Source organism: Marmota monax, unplaced genomic scaffold (assembly GCF_021218885.2).
Source record: "Marmota monax isolate L192 unplaced genomic scaffold, Marmota_monax_Labrador192_F-V1.1 WCK01_AAM20220418_F8-fsc00001, whole genome shotgun sequence".
NCBI classification, from domain to species: Eukaryota; Metazoa; Chordata; class Mammalia; order Rodentia; family Sciuridae; genus Marmota; species Marmota monax.
Genome location: NW_026693777.1, coordinates 43,520,573 through 43,537,831, shown reverse-complemented (window position 1 = coordinate 43,537,831; position 17,259 = coordinate 43,520,573). Strand labels below are relative to the sequence as shown.

Sequence of the window (17,259 nt, the reverse complement as noted above, 5' to 3'; positions counted from 1 at the left end):
TAGCTTTGAATTTGAAATCCTCCTGCCTCAGACCCCTGAGTCGCTGGGATTACAGACGTGCATCATCATGCCTGGCAAGTTTAATCAAATCTTAATTATTTCTAAAGCAATTTATTAATCTTTTTCTGCTATTTGTAATTTTAAAAGGCAATTGATTCAATGAGCTCTTGGGCAATATTTCAAACATGGTAAAAAGAATAGTATAATGAACCCCCATGTATCTGTTACTAGTTTCCAAAATTATCAACATTTTGTTGTTATTATTTCACCTAGTTCCCCCTCTATTTTTTTCGGGAGCATTTTACAGGCTTCATAACATTTCACATGGAAATACTTGGGCTGGACCTGTTGGTGCAGGCCTGCAATCCTACTGGCTCTGAAGGCTGGGGCAAGAGGATCATAAATTCAAGTTCAAAGCCAGCCTCAGCAATTTAGTGGTTAATCGCCCCTGGGTTCAATCCCTGGTACAAAAAAAGAAAGAAAGAAAAACACTTCACTTGGTATGTATTCTAAGAGATAGGTTTTTGTTTTGTTTTTTAAAAAGAAACATAACCATTGAACCATTATCATATTGATCAAAATAAATATGGTTATATAATTTAATACCTAGCCCAAATTCAGTTTTCCTTAAGGGTCTCAATTTCTTCTTACAGTTGATTATAATAAAGCTTTGAATGATCAGATTTGTCCAGGAAATAGGACATTCTAATAAATATTTATCAATAACTACAATGTGCCAGATATTGTGTGCTAGGCAAGCAATGGGATCTATGATAACAAGAAATAACCCTACTTCTAAAAAAACAGCAATTAATTGGCTATTCTAGATCAGGTGCCTCAAGAGACAATGATGGTAAAACTTTCAGAAAAAAATCTAGCTCTTTAGATATTCAATGATTAATGAGGCCTTAAATGTTAGCCAGAGCTCTAAACTCAGGTGAAAAGCCTCCTCAAAATTCTTTCCAACCAAACTATCTTCCAGTGTATTATTCTAGTACTGCCAAGAAGCAGTTGTAAAGAAGTTTTGAATAATTATCCAGCATCTCCTACATAAAATGTACTGCATTAGTGCTATAAAGACTTCCAAGGTGGATAGATGAAACCACTGTTCAAGCAATTTATAAAAAAAAATACAATGCACAAATAACCAGATTGCAAGACGTAGCCCAGCAAATCTTCAAAAACAACACTTGAAAATAAACTGCTTTAAAAGTATTCCCATGATTGCTGGAGTAGGGAACTTGTAGCCAAGGAAATGAAGAATAGGGGACCAGGAGCCACATCAGGATAATATTTCCATTAAACTGTGAAAGGCAACTGAGAAGTATTTATGCAGATGAAGAAGAGAAAATGAAATATGAGGTCAAAGGGTCAAAATGAGAAATTACACAGATGGGCAAGGGTGCCAAGTGTTTAGGGATACAGCCTTGGATACAAATGATTCCAGAGGGATAGCAAAAAGCCTACTGGATTTAAGTTAAGGAATTAAGGCTTTATTCACCAAGTATTGAAGAGCAATTAAACGCTATAGCCCAGAAACTTTCCCAGAGACACTTCTTTAACACTCAGACATACCAAAGAGATACCTGGACCATGATTATTCTATTTAAACCATTTAAAAACATTTGTGATAACTGGTTTAGACATTCATCCAATTTTAATTGTTGGCATCTTACAGAACAAATCTCTGGAGTATTAGCATTGTATGGGAAATCTCAAATTATAAAATTCCAGTCCCAAACTGAATCCCCATATTTTTTCCCCAAGCCTTGCAGACTCAGAATCAAAAACTTTATCGGTTTTGAAGAGAACACCACTGACAATAGTGATCAATTAAAGAAAGAGCATATAAGATCAGGGACTAACGATAAAATTTTATCCAAAAGAGGGCGTGGTATCGCATGCCTGTAATCACAGCTATTTGGAAGACTGAGGCAGGAGGATTACAAATTCGAGGCCAGCCTCAGGAATTTAGCGAGACCCTCAGCAACTTAGTGAAACCCTGTCTCAAAAAAAAAAAAAACATAAAAAGGAATGGGGACGTAGCTCAGTAATTAAGCTCCCCAGTGCCAAAATAAATAATTATTCACGAGAGTGGTCCTCTAAAAGTCATTCTTTCGGTCAGGTCCTCCAATAAATTATCAAAAGATTATGGGTACTACTGTAGAGTTTTACAGAAGCAGAGCTAATTATTTCTTCAACTGGCATTAAGACAACCTTGCACTTTCTGGGACTGTTTCATAATACCTGGGAAATATCAGAGTACTTTAAATAAAACCGAACCAATCCAAACCAGCCCTTTGGAGCAAAGGCCCACGTGAGTCCTCAAAAAAAGCAGCTTCGAATAATAAGTGACAACTATTGCTCCTTTTCCATTTTGCAGAGTTTTAACCACCGGGAACCAAATCTCATGCTCCAGGGAAAGGACTGGGCCTCATCCCGGGGGCACGAGTTTGGACCCTTTTGCGCCTTCTCTCTATCAGGCTCTAATTCCTACCCGCCCGCCCAACCGCCGGCACCGCAAGCCCCATACCCTCAGGTTAGCCCGGAGGCCCAGACGCTTGGCTAAGTTCTGCAGGTCACTGTACTTGAAGGAGTCCAGCTCCTCCGCAGAAGGGACGGTCATCGCGTTCTACAATCCAACTGGAGAAGCGCAGAGGGTCAGTCAGCTAACGTAAACTACACCGTTCAAAACTCTGGCGCCACTCTAGGCGTTGGCCCAGTAGACCTTTATAGTTCGTTTAAACGAAGAACGCTGCACTTCCATTGGTTGAAAATGCCTCGAAGGCGGGGTTTCTTACGCTGACCAATAGAAAAACTGATTTTCCACTGGCGCACGCTCCACCCTTCACCTCTCCAATACCGCGAAGGCGGAAGGCCCTAGGGGCTCGTCCAAGCTACAGGTGAGCTGTGGAGCGCACCGCTCACAGGGTCTACTGAGGACGCGGGGGTGACGCTTGGAGCAGAGTTTGGTGCGAGATTGAAAGAGGAGACCGCAGCAGGAAGATGGCGGCTTGGCCGCGGCGGCATCGGTTTCGTTGTGCAGAAGTGTCCCGAGGTGATTTTTGTGACGGCGCTAAGGAGGTGATCGACGAATCCTCTTTTACCACCTCCATGGAGTGGGACACACAGGTGGTGGAGGGGTCCTCGCCGCTCGGTCCGACGAAATGTGGGGCGAAAGAACACCCAATCAGCCCGCTGCTGCCGTCGTGGCTGCAGCCCGAGAGATGCGCGGTGTTCCAGTGCGCGCAATGCCACTCTGTGCTGGCGGATTCAGTGCACCTCGCCTGGGACCTGTCGCGTTCCCTTGGGGCCGTGGTCTTCTCCAGTAAGTTGGAGGGCGGCTTCTGGAGAAGTCTGGGACGGGCTAGCAGAAAACTCGCTGGAAAGGAAACAGGATGTAGATTTGGAAAGAAATTTGCCCCTTGGGACGGAGGGTGGGGGTGGTTTACGGAGGGTGGGGGTGGTTTTCGTGGTTTTGTTTTTTATCCCCCCGGTTTTAAATTTTTTTCCCGTCCCAGTCGCTGGGGCTGGAAAAGAGGGCTTCGCGCTTGCTAGTCAAACGCTCTAAAACCGAGCCAGGCCTCCTTTCTTGGTGTCCGCCCCCAGCGCTACTATGAGTCTGACCAGGAGGGAGGTTTTCCTTTTCAAGGCCCTCACAAGTTCAAGTTGTGACCCGTGTTTTTCGTTTTAGGAGTCACAAATAACGTCATTTTGGAAGCACCCTTCCTGGTTGGCATTGAAGGTTCGCTTAAATGCAGGTGTGTACCGAGAATTACTGATGGTTTTCTAGAAACAAATTGTATACTGTCCGAGGAGTATACCATTTGTTCCGATAAAGTTTATTATGTTCATACAGTATAATCAAATGATAGAATGTTTCTTTTACTTGTTTGACACACCTGTAAGAACTTGTTGTATTATGAAACGAAGAAGATTTTTGTGTAGTTTTAAAAATCTTTCTGAGGTCCACATTCCTAGTGTTATATACAAATGAAGTGAGGCTAAAAAAAGATGTCTTTTTAAAAATATTCAATCTTAAGTGTTAGGTGGACACAATATCTTTATTTTACATTTATGTGGTGTTGAGAATCTAACCCATGCTAGACGGGTACTCTACCACTGAGCCATAACCCCACCCCAAAAGGTGTGTTTTATAGTGGAAAATTTTGGTTTATAGTGAAAATAATTTATGAACTACAATCCTTTAGGTTACCAAGACTTCAAGTTTGTATTTAACATGGAATTTGTAATAAATCATGGCAGGATTCAGTGATTTCAGAAATTGGGAGAGAAAAAAAAAAAAAAACAAGGTGATTATTAAGTACTTGAATGCTGTATGACTTACAAGTGACAATCAAGTACTCAGTGAATTTATTATTAAAATAAGGCTCCAAAAATTTGAATATTGGCCTTTGACAGAAAGACAATTCATTCCTTTTATTTCTTTTTATTTTTTAAAGTACTAGGGGTTGAACCCAGACTCTACCACTGAGCTACATCCCCAGCCCTTTTTATTTTTTGTTTTGGAACAGGGTCTAGCTAAGTTGTCCAGGCTGGCCTAGAATTTAGCTGGGATTACAGGGGTGGGCCACTCCACCTGGGATTACAGGGCTGAACCACTGCACCTGACTTCCAAAGGTTGCTTCTCTACCAAATTTTATTATTCTGTTACTGGTGGAAGATTTAATGTAACTAATTTCAGTAAGCATTATTGTATTACAGTCTTAGCACTTAAAAATAGCATTGTTATGCTGAATTTTTGTTATGCTCAACAGTAATATTTACTTTGTGGAATTTTGCTTATATTGGTTATAAGTAAAATATTTCTTTTTAAATTGTTTTTGCAAATTTAAACAGAAGTGAACAGTATAATGAACCCATGTATTACCAGTCACTAAATGAGGACAGTTAGCAAATCATGGCCAATCATGTTTTATCTATAATCATACCTACCCCTCCTTAATGTTTTTAAGTACATATCTGAAATTATATCATTCCATTCATAAATATTTTTGTAAGAATCTTTATAAGATAATAACACTTTTTGTTTTTAAAAGATATAACCTAATTCCCAGGAAAGTATATTACTAAACTACCCTTTTTTTTTTTTTTTTTTAGTTGTAGATGGACACAATATCCTTAATTAATTAATTAATTAATTTTTTTATATGGTGCTGAGTATCATACTGGTGCCTCATACATATAGGCAAGTGCTCTACCTAGCCTGTAAACTACTTTTTAAAATAAGCTAAAATAGGCATTCAGTAGTGTTTGTAGATTGACTCTTTTTTTTTTTTTTTTTGAGAGAGAGAGAGAGAGAGAGAATTTTTAATATTTATTTTTTCAGCTTTTGGTGGACACAACATCTTTATTTTATGTGGTGTTGAGGATCGAACCCAGCGCCCCGCACATGGCAGGCGAGCGAGTAAATGAGCATTTTCTCTTTAATCTTTTTAAAAAATTAGAACTTTATAGTTATACATAGTAGTTGGGTTCCTTATTATGGAGAAATTTTAAAATACTTCAAATACTGTAATAATTCCCATGTACCCATTACCCAGTTTCAACATTTACCAATATTTTGACAATTTGGGCTGGGGAATATAGCTCAGTTGGTGGAGTGCTTGCCTTGCATGCACAAAGCCATGGGTTCAATCTCCAGTACCACACACACACACAAAAAAAAAATATATATATATATATATAGAGAGAGAGAGAGAGAGAGAATTTTATTTTATCTGTATTCTTCATTTTTTATTTATCTTGGAGTATTTATTTATTTATTTATTTGATACTAGAGATTGAACACAGAGGTACTTTACCGTTAAGCTAAATCCTTAGTACTTTTTATTTATTTATTTTTATCTTTAGACAGGGTTTTACTAAGTTGCTGAACCTGGCATCCAACTTATGATCTTCTTTCTCAGTCTTCCCAGTGGCTGGGATTACAAGCATATACCACCGGGCCCAATCTATGGAGTGTTTTAAAACAAATCAGAGAACTCATTAATATGTACAATTATAATGCACTCATTAAAATATGTGGAAAAAAAATCAGACAATTGATCAACTTTTATGGTGCTGGAGGTATAGTTCAGTGATAAGAGATATGTGCAAGGGAAATACAACCTGCAAAAAAAAAAAAAAGAATTTAAAATACAAAAATAAATTGAATGTTTCAGTGTTAATCTCATTAGTTAGCTTCCTCCCCCCCCCTCGATAAATTACCTATCTCAGAGTTATATATCCTTAATTGCTTTAATGGACGAATCCATGAAGGTTTCTGTAATTTAGAGTATAATTATATTAAAACCTGAGTTACCCTTTCTTGGATGTGACATTGTTTCAGTCTCATTCCTATTATAACATAAATTTCTCTTGTGTCTTAAGTGATAGAAATGCTTCCAGAGACTTATTTATTTTGATTTGTTCTGTGATTTTCTTTCTTACCTATTTTGTGTTTTCCCTCCTAGCACTTACAACCTTTTATTCTGTGGTTCCTGTGAAATTCCCATTGGTTTCCATCTATATTCCACCCATGCTGCTTTGGCTGCCTTGAGAGGTCACTTCTGCCTTTCCAGTGATAAAATGGTGTGGTAAGTAGATATAGATATTGTTTATCAAAAAATAAAGATTAAAAAAATATGTATTTATTTATTTTTGAGCATAAAACAGTAAAATATATTCAAGTGAATTTATTAAGCAGGGAAAGAGAAAACCCAATAGGGGTTGCCTTCAAATAAATTTTAAAAGATCTTTTGGAAAAGACAAAGTATTTGTACTCAAGAAGATGCTAAAGCCAAGCACTCTTATAAAAAAAAAAGTAGTAGTACGGGGCTGGGGATGTGGCTCAAGCGGTAGCGCGCTCGCCTGGCATGTGTGCGGCCCGGGTTCAATTCTCAGCACCACATACAAACAAAGATGTTATGTCCGCCGATAACTAAAAGTAAATAAATATTAAAAATTTAAAAAAAAAAAAAAAAGTAGTAGAACAAAAATATAATCTTATAACATTAAGATGATTTTAGATGTTTTCTAATCATACCATGTCTTCATAGTGGTACCATAGAATAATTCAGAAGCTATTCTTTCAATAAACAAAATTCAGGAAGGCAAGCTTTTGCCATAGATACCTTTTGGGTTTGTGCCCTTGCCCATCTCCCTCCCATAGGGTGGGACCTTGTCATCATATTTGTCTCATGCAAGACACCACTCACATGTATAGGATTTTTTACCTGACCCAAATAAACCATATTTTCTACTCTAGGAATTTGAAATATGGGCACTTGTCACTTGTAGATGGTGCTGAAGTTGAAAAGCGAAAGCTCTTAAGTTGTGATAGGTTTTTCAACATTATACATGTAGATGCAGAGAAATCTGCTGAAAAAGAATAATGAAACAGATGCACGAAGAAAAGTAAAAGTAGCGATCACAGGGTCTCCTAGGACTTGAAAAAGTACCTATTTGCTGTTATTTCTCATAAATTACATTAGGTATTTCTTTATCTTAGTAAATTGAACCTTTTAATTTAGCTTTTTTGTTTATTACAAGAAACTGAAATATACATCAAAGTCTTTTCTTAACCACTAAGCAACAACAACTACTGATAGCCTGGTTTCTGCCAGGCATTATACTTACCTAATTGAGTTCTTATTATAAGAAAACTAGGACTCAGAGAGGTGGAGGAGCTGAGGTGTGAATCCATGAATTCAAAACTCATTTTCCCTTCATAAAACATAAATGCTTCTGTTTTTTTCATTTCCATTTAATGTGCTTAGATATGTATTGTTTTATTTTGTTTCCATGGTATTGGCGTTTGAATCCAGGGCCTTGTACATGATAGGCAAGTGCTCTACCACTGAGGTACATATCCAGCCCCTTTTATTTTTTATTCACGAGACAGGGTCTTGTTATCTTGCCAATCCTTGTGTGAAACCTGGAATCCTCCTGCTTCAGCCTCCTGAATGGCTGGTGCCACTGAGCTTATTTTTTTTTTTTTTTTAAGAGAGAGAGAGGTAGAGAGAGAGAATTTTAATATTTATTTTTTAGTTATCGGCGGGCACAACATCTTTGTTTGTATGTGGTGATGAGGATTAAACCCGGGCCGCACACATGCCAGGCGAGTGCGCCACCGCTTGAGCCACATCCCCAGCCCCCACTGAGCTTATTTTCAGATTAGTGTTTCTAACTCATTTTGTTTGATAAAACAATAAAATTTATAGGTAAAACTCACTTGTTACTATGAAACTGTTTCACGTGCATTAGGTATATACCATTTGTTCTTCATTGCAGATTTCTAACAGGATGTATACTTGAGATGGAATTATATTTTACTATGAATTCCTCATTTTTTAAACAATCTATTTAAAATTAAGTTTTTTTATTGTTGTTGTTTTGGATACCAGAGATTGAACTCAGGGCCACTTGACCACTGAGCCACATTCCCAGTGTTATTTTGTATTTTATTTAGAGACAGGGTTTCACTTAGTTGCTTAGCACCTCCCTTTTGCTGAGGCTGGCTTTGAACTCGCAATCCTCCTGTCTCAGCCTCCCCAACCACCGGGTTATTGGCATGCACCAGTGCACCTGGCAAAATTAAGTGTTTTTTTTTTGTTTTTGTTTTAGATGGACATGTACCTTTATTTTATTTATTTACTTATTTTATGTTTTAAAGAGAGAATTTTTTAATATTTATTTTTTAGTTTTTGGCGGACACAACATCTTTGTTTGTATGTGCTGCTGAGGATCCAACCCAGGCTGCACGCATGCCAGGCGAGTGCGCTACCGCTTGAGCCACATCCCCAGCCCTTTATTTACTTATTTTAAATTAATTTTTTATTTATATATAACAGCAGAATCCATTACAATTCTTATTACACATATAGAGAATTTTTCATATCTTTGGTTGTATATCAAGTATATTCACACCAATTCATATCTTCATACATGTACTTTGGATAATAATGTTTATCACATTCCACTATCATTTCTAACCCCATGCCCCCTCCCTTGCCTTCCCATCACTCTGCACTATATAGAGTTCATCTATTTATTTATTTATTTTTATGTGGTGCTAAGAATTGAACCCAGTGCCTCACACATACTAATCAAGAACTCTACACTGAGCTCAACCTCAGTCCTAAAATTAAGTTTAATGAGGAAAAAAAAGTATCTCAATATGTGCTGTAAGTAACTGTAAATCATTTTTGGAAACAGACGTAAGTAGATGTTCCAGAAGAGCGATAATTTCAGTTTTTGCTAGAGAAATAAGCTTTTAGTAACAAAGTTTTTAGTATAAATTTAAAAGTCTTATGGGATTTTTGAGTATTTAGTCTTTAAGATGAAGAGTTGACTAAATAGAAATTAGGAAAGTATGGTTAGCAGGAATCTTTGAAGATAATGAAGCTATGTCTGTGTATCCCATCCAAATGAATTTGGTTGCTAGTATCAAAAATTCTGACTTAACAGTTGTTTTAAAAAGAAAGGTGAGGGCCAGGTGTGGTGGCGCATGTCTGCAATTCCAGCAGCTTGGGAGGCTGAGACAGGAGGCTCACAAGTTCAAAGCCAGCCTCAATAAAAGTGAGGTGCTAAGCAACTGTGAAATCCTGTATCTAAATAAAATACAAAATAGGGCTAGGGAATGTGGCTTAGTGGTTGAGTGCCCCTGAGTTCAATCTCCAGTACCAAATAGGAAAAAAAAAAAAAAAAAAGGTGAGGCTATTGGCTACCCCAGGAGCCTTCTGATGGCTCAACCATGATTAGGGATCTGGGTCAGCATTTCTGTGCTTCTCTTGGCTTTTTCCTCTTGAGTACAGCATGAATATATATTGATGGTAGCATCTTCAACAGGAAGGAAGAGTGTTTGGGGCATAAGGAAACACAAAGGAACTTATTTTATGGGCAGAAATTTTCTTATTCTCATTAGCTAGAACTAAGCTATATGATCATCTTATTGGGAAAGCAAATGTGTCAACAGATTTGTCACAGTTAGCTTAGAACACTTTTGATTCAACTCCTAGGCTGAACATATGAGAAAATCTGGGTTGTTAATAAGAAAAAAGTGAGGGGCTGGGGTTGTACTCAGTGGTTGAGCACTTGCCTCGCACGCATGAGGCACTGGGTTCGATCCTCAGCACCACATTAAAAAAATAAATAAAACAAAGATATTGTGTCCATCTACAACTAAAAAAAAAAAAAAGAAAGAAAAGAAAAAAGGAATGGCTACTGGCTAAGCAACCAACACTATTTGCTACAATTCGATTACTTTTCCTTTGAAATATGTATGCTATAGGATCTACTTGTGTGCATCATGATTTTCATATGATCCAGTTTTTTTTTTTAATACCTTTATTTAATTAATTTATTTTTATATGGTGCTGAGGATCGAACCCAAAGGCTCGCATGTGTTATGCGAGCACTCTGCTGCTGAGCTACAACCCCAACCCCTGATCCTGTTTTTTGTTTTCAGTTTGTACTGGGATAATTTGTCCCTGGGAAAAGGTAGGATGACAGAGTCTCTCTGATTTGTTTGTTGAGAAATTGTTTTTCCAACAGAATACATCACAAATCTTGAAATGGAATTTAGTAAGAAGGCAGGCTTTGCTTGACAGATTGTGTTTCAGAAGGCAAGTATGGTTCATTGATAATCTTAACTGTGGTATGGTACTAATATTTTCTCTCTCTATTTTCCATCTAGCTATCTCTTAAAAACAAGAGCTATAGTAAGTGCATCTGAGATGGATATTCACAATGTACCTCTACCAGAAAAGATTTTAGAGGTAAAATTCATAATGGTTGTGTGGTTCCTTTAATTATAGATAATTCTTTTTTTTTTTTTAATTTTTTATTGTTGGTTGTTCAAAACATTACATAGTTCTTGATATATCATATTTCACACTTTGATTCAAGTGGGTTATGAACTCCCATTTTTACCCCATATACAGATTGCAGAATCACATCAGTTACACATCCATTGATTTACCTGTTGCCATACTAGTGTCTGTTGTATTCTGCTGCCTTTCCTATCCTCTACTATCCCCCCTCCCCTCCCCTCCCCTCTTCTCTCTTTACCCCCTCTACTGTCATTCATTTCTCCCCCTTGTATTATTTTTCCCTTTCCCCTCACTTCCTCTTGTATGTAATTTTGTGTAACCCTGAGGGTCTCCTTCCATTTCCATGCAATTTCCCTTCTCTCTCCCTTTCCCTCCCACCTCTCATCCCTGTTTAATGTTAATCTTCTTCTCATGCTCTTCGTCCCTACTCTGTTCTTAGTTACTCTCCTTATATCAAAGAAGACATTTGGCATTTGTTTTTTAGGGATTGGCTAGCTTCACTTAGCATAATCTGCTCTAATGCCATCCATTTCCCTGCAAATTCTATGATTTTGTCATTTTTTAATGCGATAATTCTTGATAATTCCTACCAATGAACTTTGGTATGATAAAATGGTATGATACTCTAATCCTCTATGTAAGGTTTGGTGGTGTTTTTTGAATTTGAAACACAAAGCAAGATTTTTTTTTTTTTTAATATTTTTTAGTTGTAGATGGACACAATATCTTTATTTCTTTTTATGTGGTGCTGAGGATTAAACCCAGTACCTCACACGTGCAAGGCAGGCACTCTACCACTGAGCTACAGCCCCAACCTGAAAGCAAAATATTAAAGCCATATTATAAGGTCCATTTTGGGGGAGTGCTCAAATATTATAATCCTATAATTCTCCTTTTATGCTGGAAATGGACATGTTCATCTTGTATAGACTATCCTCTTTGAAAGCGCCTTATGTTTATATGTCTCAAAGAGTGGTAAAAAATTATTATTTTTATTACTTTTTTTTAACATTTATTTTTTAGCTTTAGGTGGACATAATATCTTTATTTTATTTTTATGTAGTACTGAGGATCAAACCCAGTGCCTCACGCATGCTAGGCGCACTACTACTTGAGCCATATCCCCAGCCCTGAGTGGTAAAATATTATTAAGCTATTTGTTTGTTTGGTGTTGGAGACCAAACCCAGGGTCTTGTGTTCATTGTATCACTGAGCTATATCCCCAGCCTAAGATTTCTTATTTAAATGGGTTTTATGGAGGAGTTGATAACTTACGTTGAAGAAAGCAAAGTTTTGGTAACTTGATGGCTCATTCTTAGTGAAATTTTGGTTATAACTACCCTTAGAAAATCAACCTAAGAATTTACTATTGGTTTATTTTTAGTAGTATATAATAGTTTGTTCTTTGCAAATTACACATTTAGTGACCAATGGCATTTATTTTTCAAAGTTTAATATTTGGAATAATGGTAGGACAGGAGAACAGTGATTTCCCCCCACCCACCAAAACTAAGTTCTAAGCTCATGGATCATGTTTTAAGGCAGGGGATTGCAAGCTTTTTCTATAAAGGGTTAGCTAGCTGATAATTATTATAAGACCATGGAGGCTTAGTTTATATCACTATCATTCTATTGTAAACACACCCATATAGCTGGGCAGAGTGGTGTGCACTTACTACTACCACTACTACTATTATTACTATTACTACCACCTACTCTGGCTACTTAAGAAGCTGAGGCAGGAGCATCATAAGTTTGAGGCCAGCCTGGGCAACTTAGTGAGACCCTAAATAAATAAAAAAGGCCTGGGGGTATTAGCGGTAGAGTTCCGCTGGGTTCAATCCCTAGTACTGAAAAAGAAAAAGTTATGGGTGATGATTGCAGAATTTGGCAATGTGAGAAACTTTGCCACAAAATAACATGAGAAACAATGTGAGACATTTTGGAAAATGTCTCAAAATAAAAAGGGCTGGGGATATAGCTCAGTGGTAAAGCACCCTGAGTGCCAAAAAGTCCCCAGTACCAAAAAAGAAAAGAAAAGAAAGCATCTTAAGTCTGTGGAAATTTTCCTCCAGGCATGCAGAAAATGGAGAAACAAGTATGTGAAAAAACCATGAGCCATAACAGACTCTCCCATCCTCCAGCTTTGAGGGGAGAAGATCCATCTGAGCAGATGTAGCCAAGAACATGGGGATCCTTTACCCCCACCCCCAATTGAAGGCTACGGTATCCTCCCAGTAGGAATGGGCCAATGGCATTTGTCAACTACCTCCCCTCCCCAATGTTACAGAAGCTGTATTCTAAAAGAATGTCATTTGTTGCATAATAGATTTACTGTAGGCACAGTAGGCTAGGAATATTGGAAACTCAATTACTATTGCACAGATTGCTTGTGAAGCAGAAAGTTCATGCTGAGAAACTAAAGCTGAGATGATCAGAAGCTAGCTCCCATGCCTAGTACCCTGTTGTAAAGCAAGGGTGTCATTCTAATACACTATCCCCACCCTTCAATTTGGAAGCAGCGGCACAAGGATTTTGCTCAGGGTGAAAGGCAGAGTGTGAAAACAGAATTCTGAAGCTCTTCCCAAAGGAAATACTTATAACACTTAGGAGTTCAAGACTAAGGGTGCTGTTTAAAACAACGGAGATTTTGGAGAGAGAAAGCAACTAAGAGGAAGCTGATAGTTCCATGAGAGAAACAAATTAAACCACAGACTAGATTTACCAAGAATGGCTGTTAAAGACTATCTGGAAAGGAGTCTGAATTATTTTTATTTACCACTAAGCTACATCTGCAGCCCTGTTTTTTTTTATAGTTGTGTATGGACCTTTATTTTATTTATTTATATATGGTGCTAAGAATTGAATCCAGTGCCTCACACATACTAGTCAAGCACTCTACCACTGAGCCACAACCTCAGCCTCCTGTTTATTTTTTAGACGGGGTCTTAGTCTTGCTCATTTGCTGAAGCTGGCCTCAAGTTTGTAATCCCCCAGCCTCTACTTCCTTAGTTGCTGGGATTATAGGCCTGTCATCAAGTGCAGAAGGTTTAATTGAAAAAGATTATGGGATAATTTTTGCCTCTGGGCACTGTTATAACAATGGAGCAGTTTAGCCAGCAGTAACTAGAGACTGATTGACAGCTGGTTATGATACCAGTAGAGGCAAATAACTGAACACAGGGATTTGTGCAAAAATCACTAAATTCCCAGGGTGACTGCACATTGCTGAAGGCTTTGTGTTATGAGGAGTGAGGGACATCAGATGCTCATAACTGGGGTTGGAGGATGGGAGGAGAAGGCATCACTATGATAGTCCAGCTATTTAAACAAACAAGAAGGAATCTGGTATCCAGATTTGCTATAATATATTACCTAAAATGTTCATTTTTTATTTTAAAAGTTATGAAACATACAAAGAAATAAAATGTGGCCCAAATACAGGTTAAAAAGTAGGCATTAGAAACTGCTTTTGAAAAGATGGAGATGTGGGCTGGGGTTGTGGCTCAGAGGTAGAGCGCTCACCTAGCATGTGTGAGGCACTGGGTTTAATCATCAGCACCACAAATAAAATAAAGATATTGTGTCCACCTATAATTTAAAATAAATAAATAAATATATATATATATATATATGTATATATATATATATATATATATATTTTTTTTTTTTTTTTTAAGGTGGAGATACTGGGTTTTGCAGACAAAGCTTTAAAAAGCTGTTAAAAACATTTCCAAGGAGTCAGGCACAGGGGCACATGCCTGTAATTCCAGAGGCTTAGGAGGCTGAGACAGGAGGATCACAAGTTCAAAGCCAAGCTCAGCAATTTAGTGAGGCCCTAAGCAACTTAACAAAACCCTGTTCAAAATTTTAAAATAATTTTTAACTGTCAAGGGGTGTAGCTTAGTGGTTAAATGCTCCTGTGGTCAGTTGCTGGTACCAAAAAGAAAAAAAAAATTTTTCTAAAGAAGTAAAGGAAATTATTCTTAAGGAAGGTGTGATGATAATGTCTTAAAAATAGAAGGTATTAGTAAAAATGATAGAAATTATTTTAAAAAACCAAGTGGAAATTCCCTAGTTGAAAAGTATAAACAACTGAAATGAAAAATTCACTAGAAGGGCTCAACAGCAGATTTGATTAGCAAGTGAAAGAATCATCAGGCTTGAAGATAGAAATTATGCAATCTGAAGAAGTGAGAAAAAAGAATAAAGAAAAACGAGTAAGCCTAAGAGTCTAGTTGAAACCATCAAGCATACCTAAAAATGCTTTGGTAATATAAGTACCAAAAAAAAGGAAAGGGGATGCAGGTACTATGGCACACAGCTATAAATTCAATTACTTAGAAGACTGAGTGAGGAGGATTATAAATTCAAGGCCAGCCTCTGCAGTTTAGCAAGACCCCACCTCAAAAAAACAGGCAGGAGATGTAGCTCAGGGATGGATCTACACCCAAACACAGGAAAAATGTTGAAAGATTAAGAGAAAATATCTTTGAAGCAGAAGAAAAATGATTCACAGGTATCAGAGTATCTCAGTAAGAATAACAGGCTCTAGAATTAGCTGTAAAACAGATTGAGTTTATTGTGAAAACTATACCAGAAATATGTATCTAAAAATTGCACAAATAAGATTTTTTTTTGTTAACCTAAAGTTCAGTAGGAGGCTAAGTTATTCATAATTCTGTATTTCATGATAACTTTTAGTCAAATTACATGTTGAAGCCAGGTGTGGTGACACACACTTGTAATCCCAGCAAAAAAAAAAAAAAAAAAAAGGGAAGCCTGATACTTCTAGCTCAACAAAATCCAGTGACCTCACTTTATTCTGCTCTTCATAGAAGCAGTGATGCTCAGCAACTGTTTGTTTTCAAATGAAATTTTATGCCTGATGATCTTACTGTATGCTAGGTTTCTTTGTATAAAATTCTCTCAGAAATAGAACAGAGGGCCAAGTGCTGTGATAAATTCCTGTAATCTCTGCTACTTGGGAGGCTGAGGCAGGAGGATCAAAAATTTGAAGCCAGCCTCTGCAATTTAGCAAAACCATGTCTCAAAAAATAAGCAGTGTGTGGTGGTGCATGCTTGTAATCCCAGGGTCACAGGAGACTGAGGCAGGAGGATTGAAAGTTCGAGGTCAGCCTCAGCAATTTAGTCAGACCCTGTCTCAAAATAAAATACAAAAAGGGATGGGGATGTTGCTCAGTGGCCCTGGGTTCAATCCTTAGCATCAATCAATCAATAAATGAAAAGACTGGAAATGTAGCTCAGTAATAGGCATCCCTGGATTCAATTCCAACTACTGCACTCTCACAACAAGAACAGAACAAATGTATTCCTGACCCATGTTGAGATATTGCCAGCTTCCAATCATGACATACACTAGCTAAAATTTGAAGTGGCATTGCAACTAATTGAGAGTTAAGGGTAAGATACCCTGACATCTCTGTGTTTTTTTTCCCAGCTGAAAGAGAAGATAATGCTGATGCATACTCAGTTAAATTCACTAATGAAGATTCTGAATGAAGTGACTCCTGACCAGTCCAAGCCAGAAAAATGAACCAAAGTTTGAGTTTCAAGTTCAGACTTTTTTGTTACCTTCCACAACAGGCTGTTCATTTCTTTTAAAACAATTGTCTTCAAGAACAGAACAGAGACTGGAGTTGTAGCTCTGTGGAAGAGCGCTCGCGTAGCATGTGTGAGACACTGAGTTTGATCCTCAGCACCACATAAAAATAAATAAAATAAAGGTATTGTGTCTATCTACAACTGAAAGTATTTTTTTTTTTTTTAATAGGACAGGGGCTGGGGTTGTGACTTAGTGGCAGAGCACTTGCCTCGTGCCAGTGAGGCACTGGGTTCAATCCTCAGCACCACATTAAAAAAAAGTAAATAAATAAAAGAAATGTACTGTGTCATCTATAACTAAAAATAAAAAATAGGACAGGGCTGGGGATGTGGCTTAAACAGTAGCGCGCTCGCCTGGTATGAGCGCGGCGCTGGGTTCGATCCTCAGCACCACATAAAAATAAAGATGTTATGTCTGCCGAAAACTAAAAAATAAATATTAAAAAATAATATCTCTCTCTCTCTCTCTAAAAAAAAAAAAAATAGGACGGGGATTGGGAGAGGGGAAAATGTGGTTTATTATGTTTACCTCTATGCAATTTTCCAAATAAAGTTTGGAAAATTGCATAGAGGTAAATAGCATAGAGGATCAAACCCAGTGCCTCACACATGCTAGGCAATTAAGAAATTAAGGAGTCTTCTTTCTATCCAGGTTTCATAGCTATGTGCCGTAAGAATTTACTGATTTCATAATACTTATGTCCGAAACATCTTACACTCCAAATGTAGGGATTTAAGGTGCAACATCCCACATGTCCTCTGGCATAAAATGCAGGTTTGGTTTGAAAATACAGCTGGC

General features: G+C 37.5%; 3 protein-coding genes across 6 annotated transcripts in view; 2 read left to right on the top strand and 1 right to left on the bottom strand.

Moving 5' to 3' along the window:
- Positions 1-2,510, top strand: part of Ndufaf1 (NADH:ubiquinone oxidoreductase complex assembly factor 1) — a 47,804-nt gene extending 45,294 nt beyond the window's left edge. The window contains exon 6 of the mRNA XM_058584693.1: positions 2,384-2,510. The gene's annotated coding sequence lies outside the window, so the exon portion shown is untranslated. The remainder of the gene's footprint in view (positions 1-2,383) is intronic.
- Nusap1 (nucleolar and spindle associated protein 1) overlaps positions 1-2,671 on the bottom strand; it is a 31,021-nt gene extending 28,350 nt beyond the window's left edge. For all 4 annotated transcript variants that reach the window (XM_046461556.2, XM_058584691.1, XM_058584692.1 and 1 more), the window contains exon 1: positions 2,534-2,671. In XM_046461556.2, the coding sequence (XP_046317512.1) occupies positions 2,534-2,626 (93 nt within the window). In that variant the 5' untranslated portion in view covers positions 2,627-2,671. The remainder of the gene's footprint in view (positions 1-2,533) is intronic.
- Positions 2,672-2,853: 182 nt separating this feature from the next.
- Positions 2,854-16,601, top strand: Oip5 (Opa interacting protein 5). The gene is made up of 5 exons (XM_046461563.2): positions 2,854-3,328; positions 3,695-3,761; positions 6,477-6,599; positions 10,700-10,781; positions 16,297-16,601. The coding sequence occupies exons 1-5, from the start codon at positions 3,007-3,009 to the stop codon at positions 16,390-16,392; spliced, it is 690 nt and encodes a 229-aa protein (XP_046317519.1). The 5' UTR covers positions 2,854-3,006; the 3' UTR covers positions 16,393-16,601.
- The last annotated feature ends 658 nt before the right edge of the window (positions 16,602-17,259 follow it).

Bases quoted from the DNA above. Each gene is read 5' to 3' on its own strand.
- Oip5 (XM_046461563.2), top strand. From the start codon at position 3,007: ATGGCGGCTTGGCCGCGGCGGCATCGGTTTCGTTGTGCAGAAGTGTCC. The intron at 3,329-3,694 runs GTAAGTTGGAGG...TTTTCGTTTTAG, and splicing joins TGGGGCCGTGGTCTTCTCCA to GAGTCACAAATAACGTCATT. The intron at 6,600-10,699 runs GTAAGTAGATAT...TTTTCCATCTAG, and splicing joins TCCAGTGATAAAATGGTGTG to CTATCTCTTAAAAACAAGAG.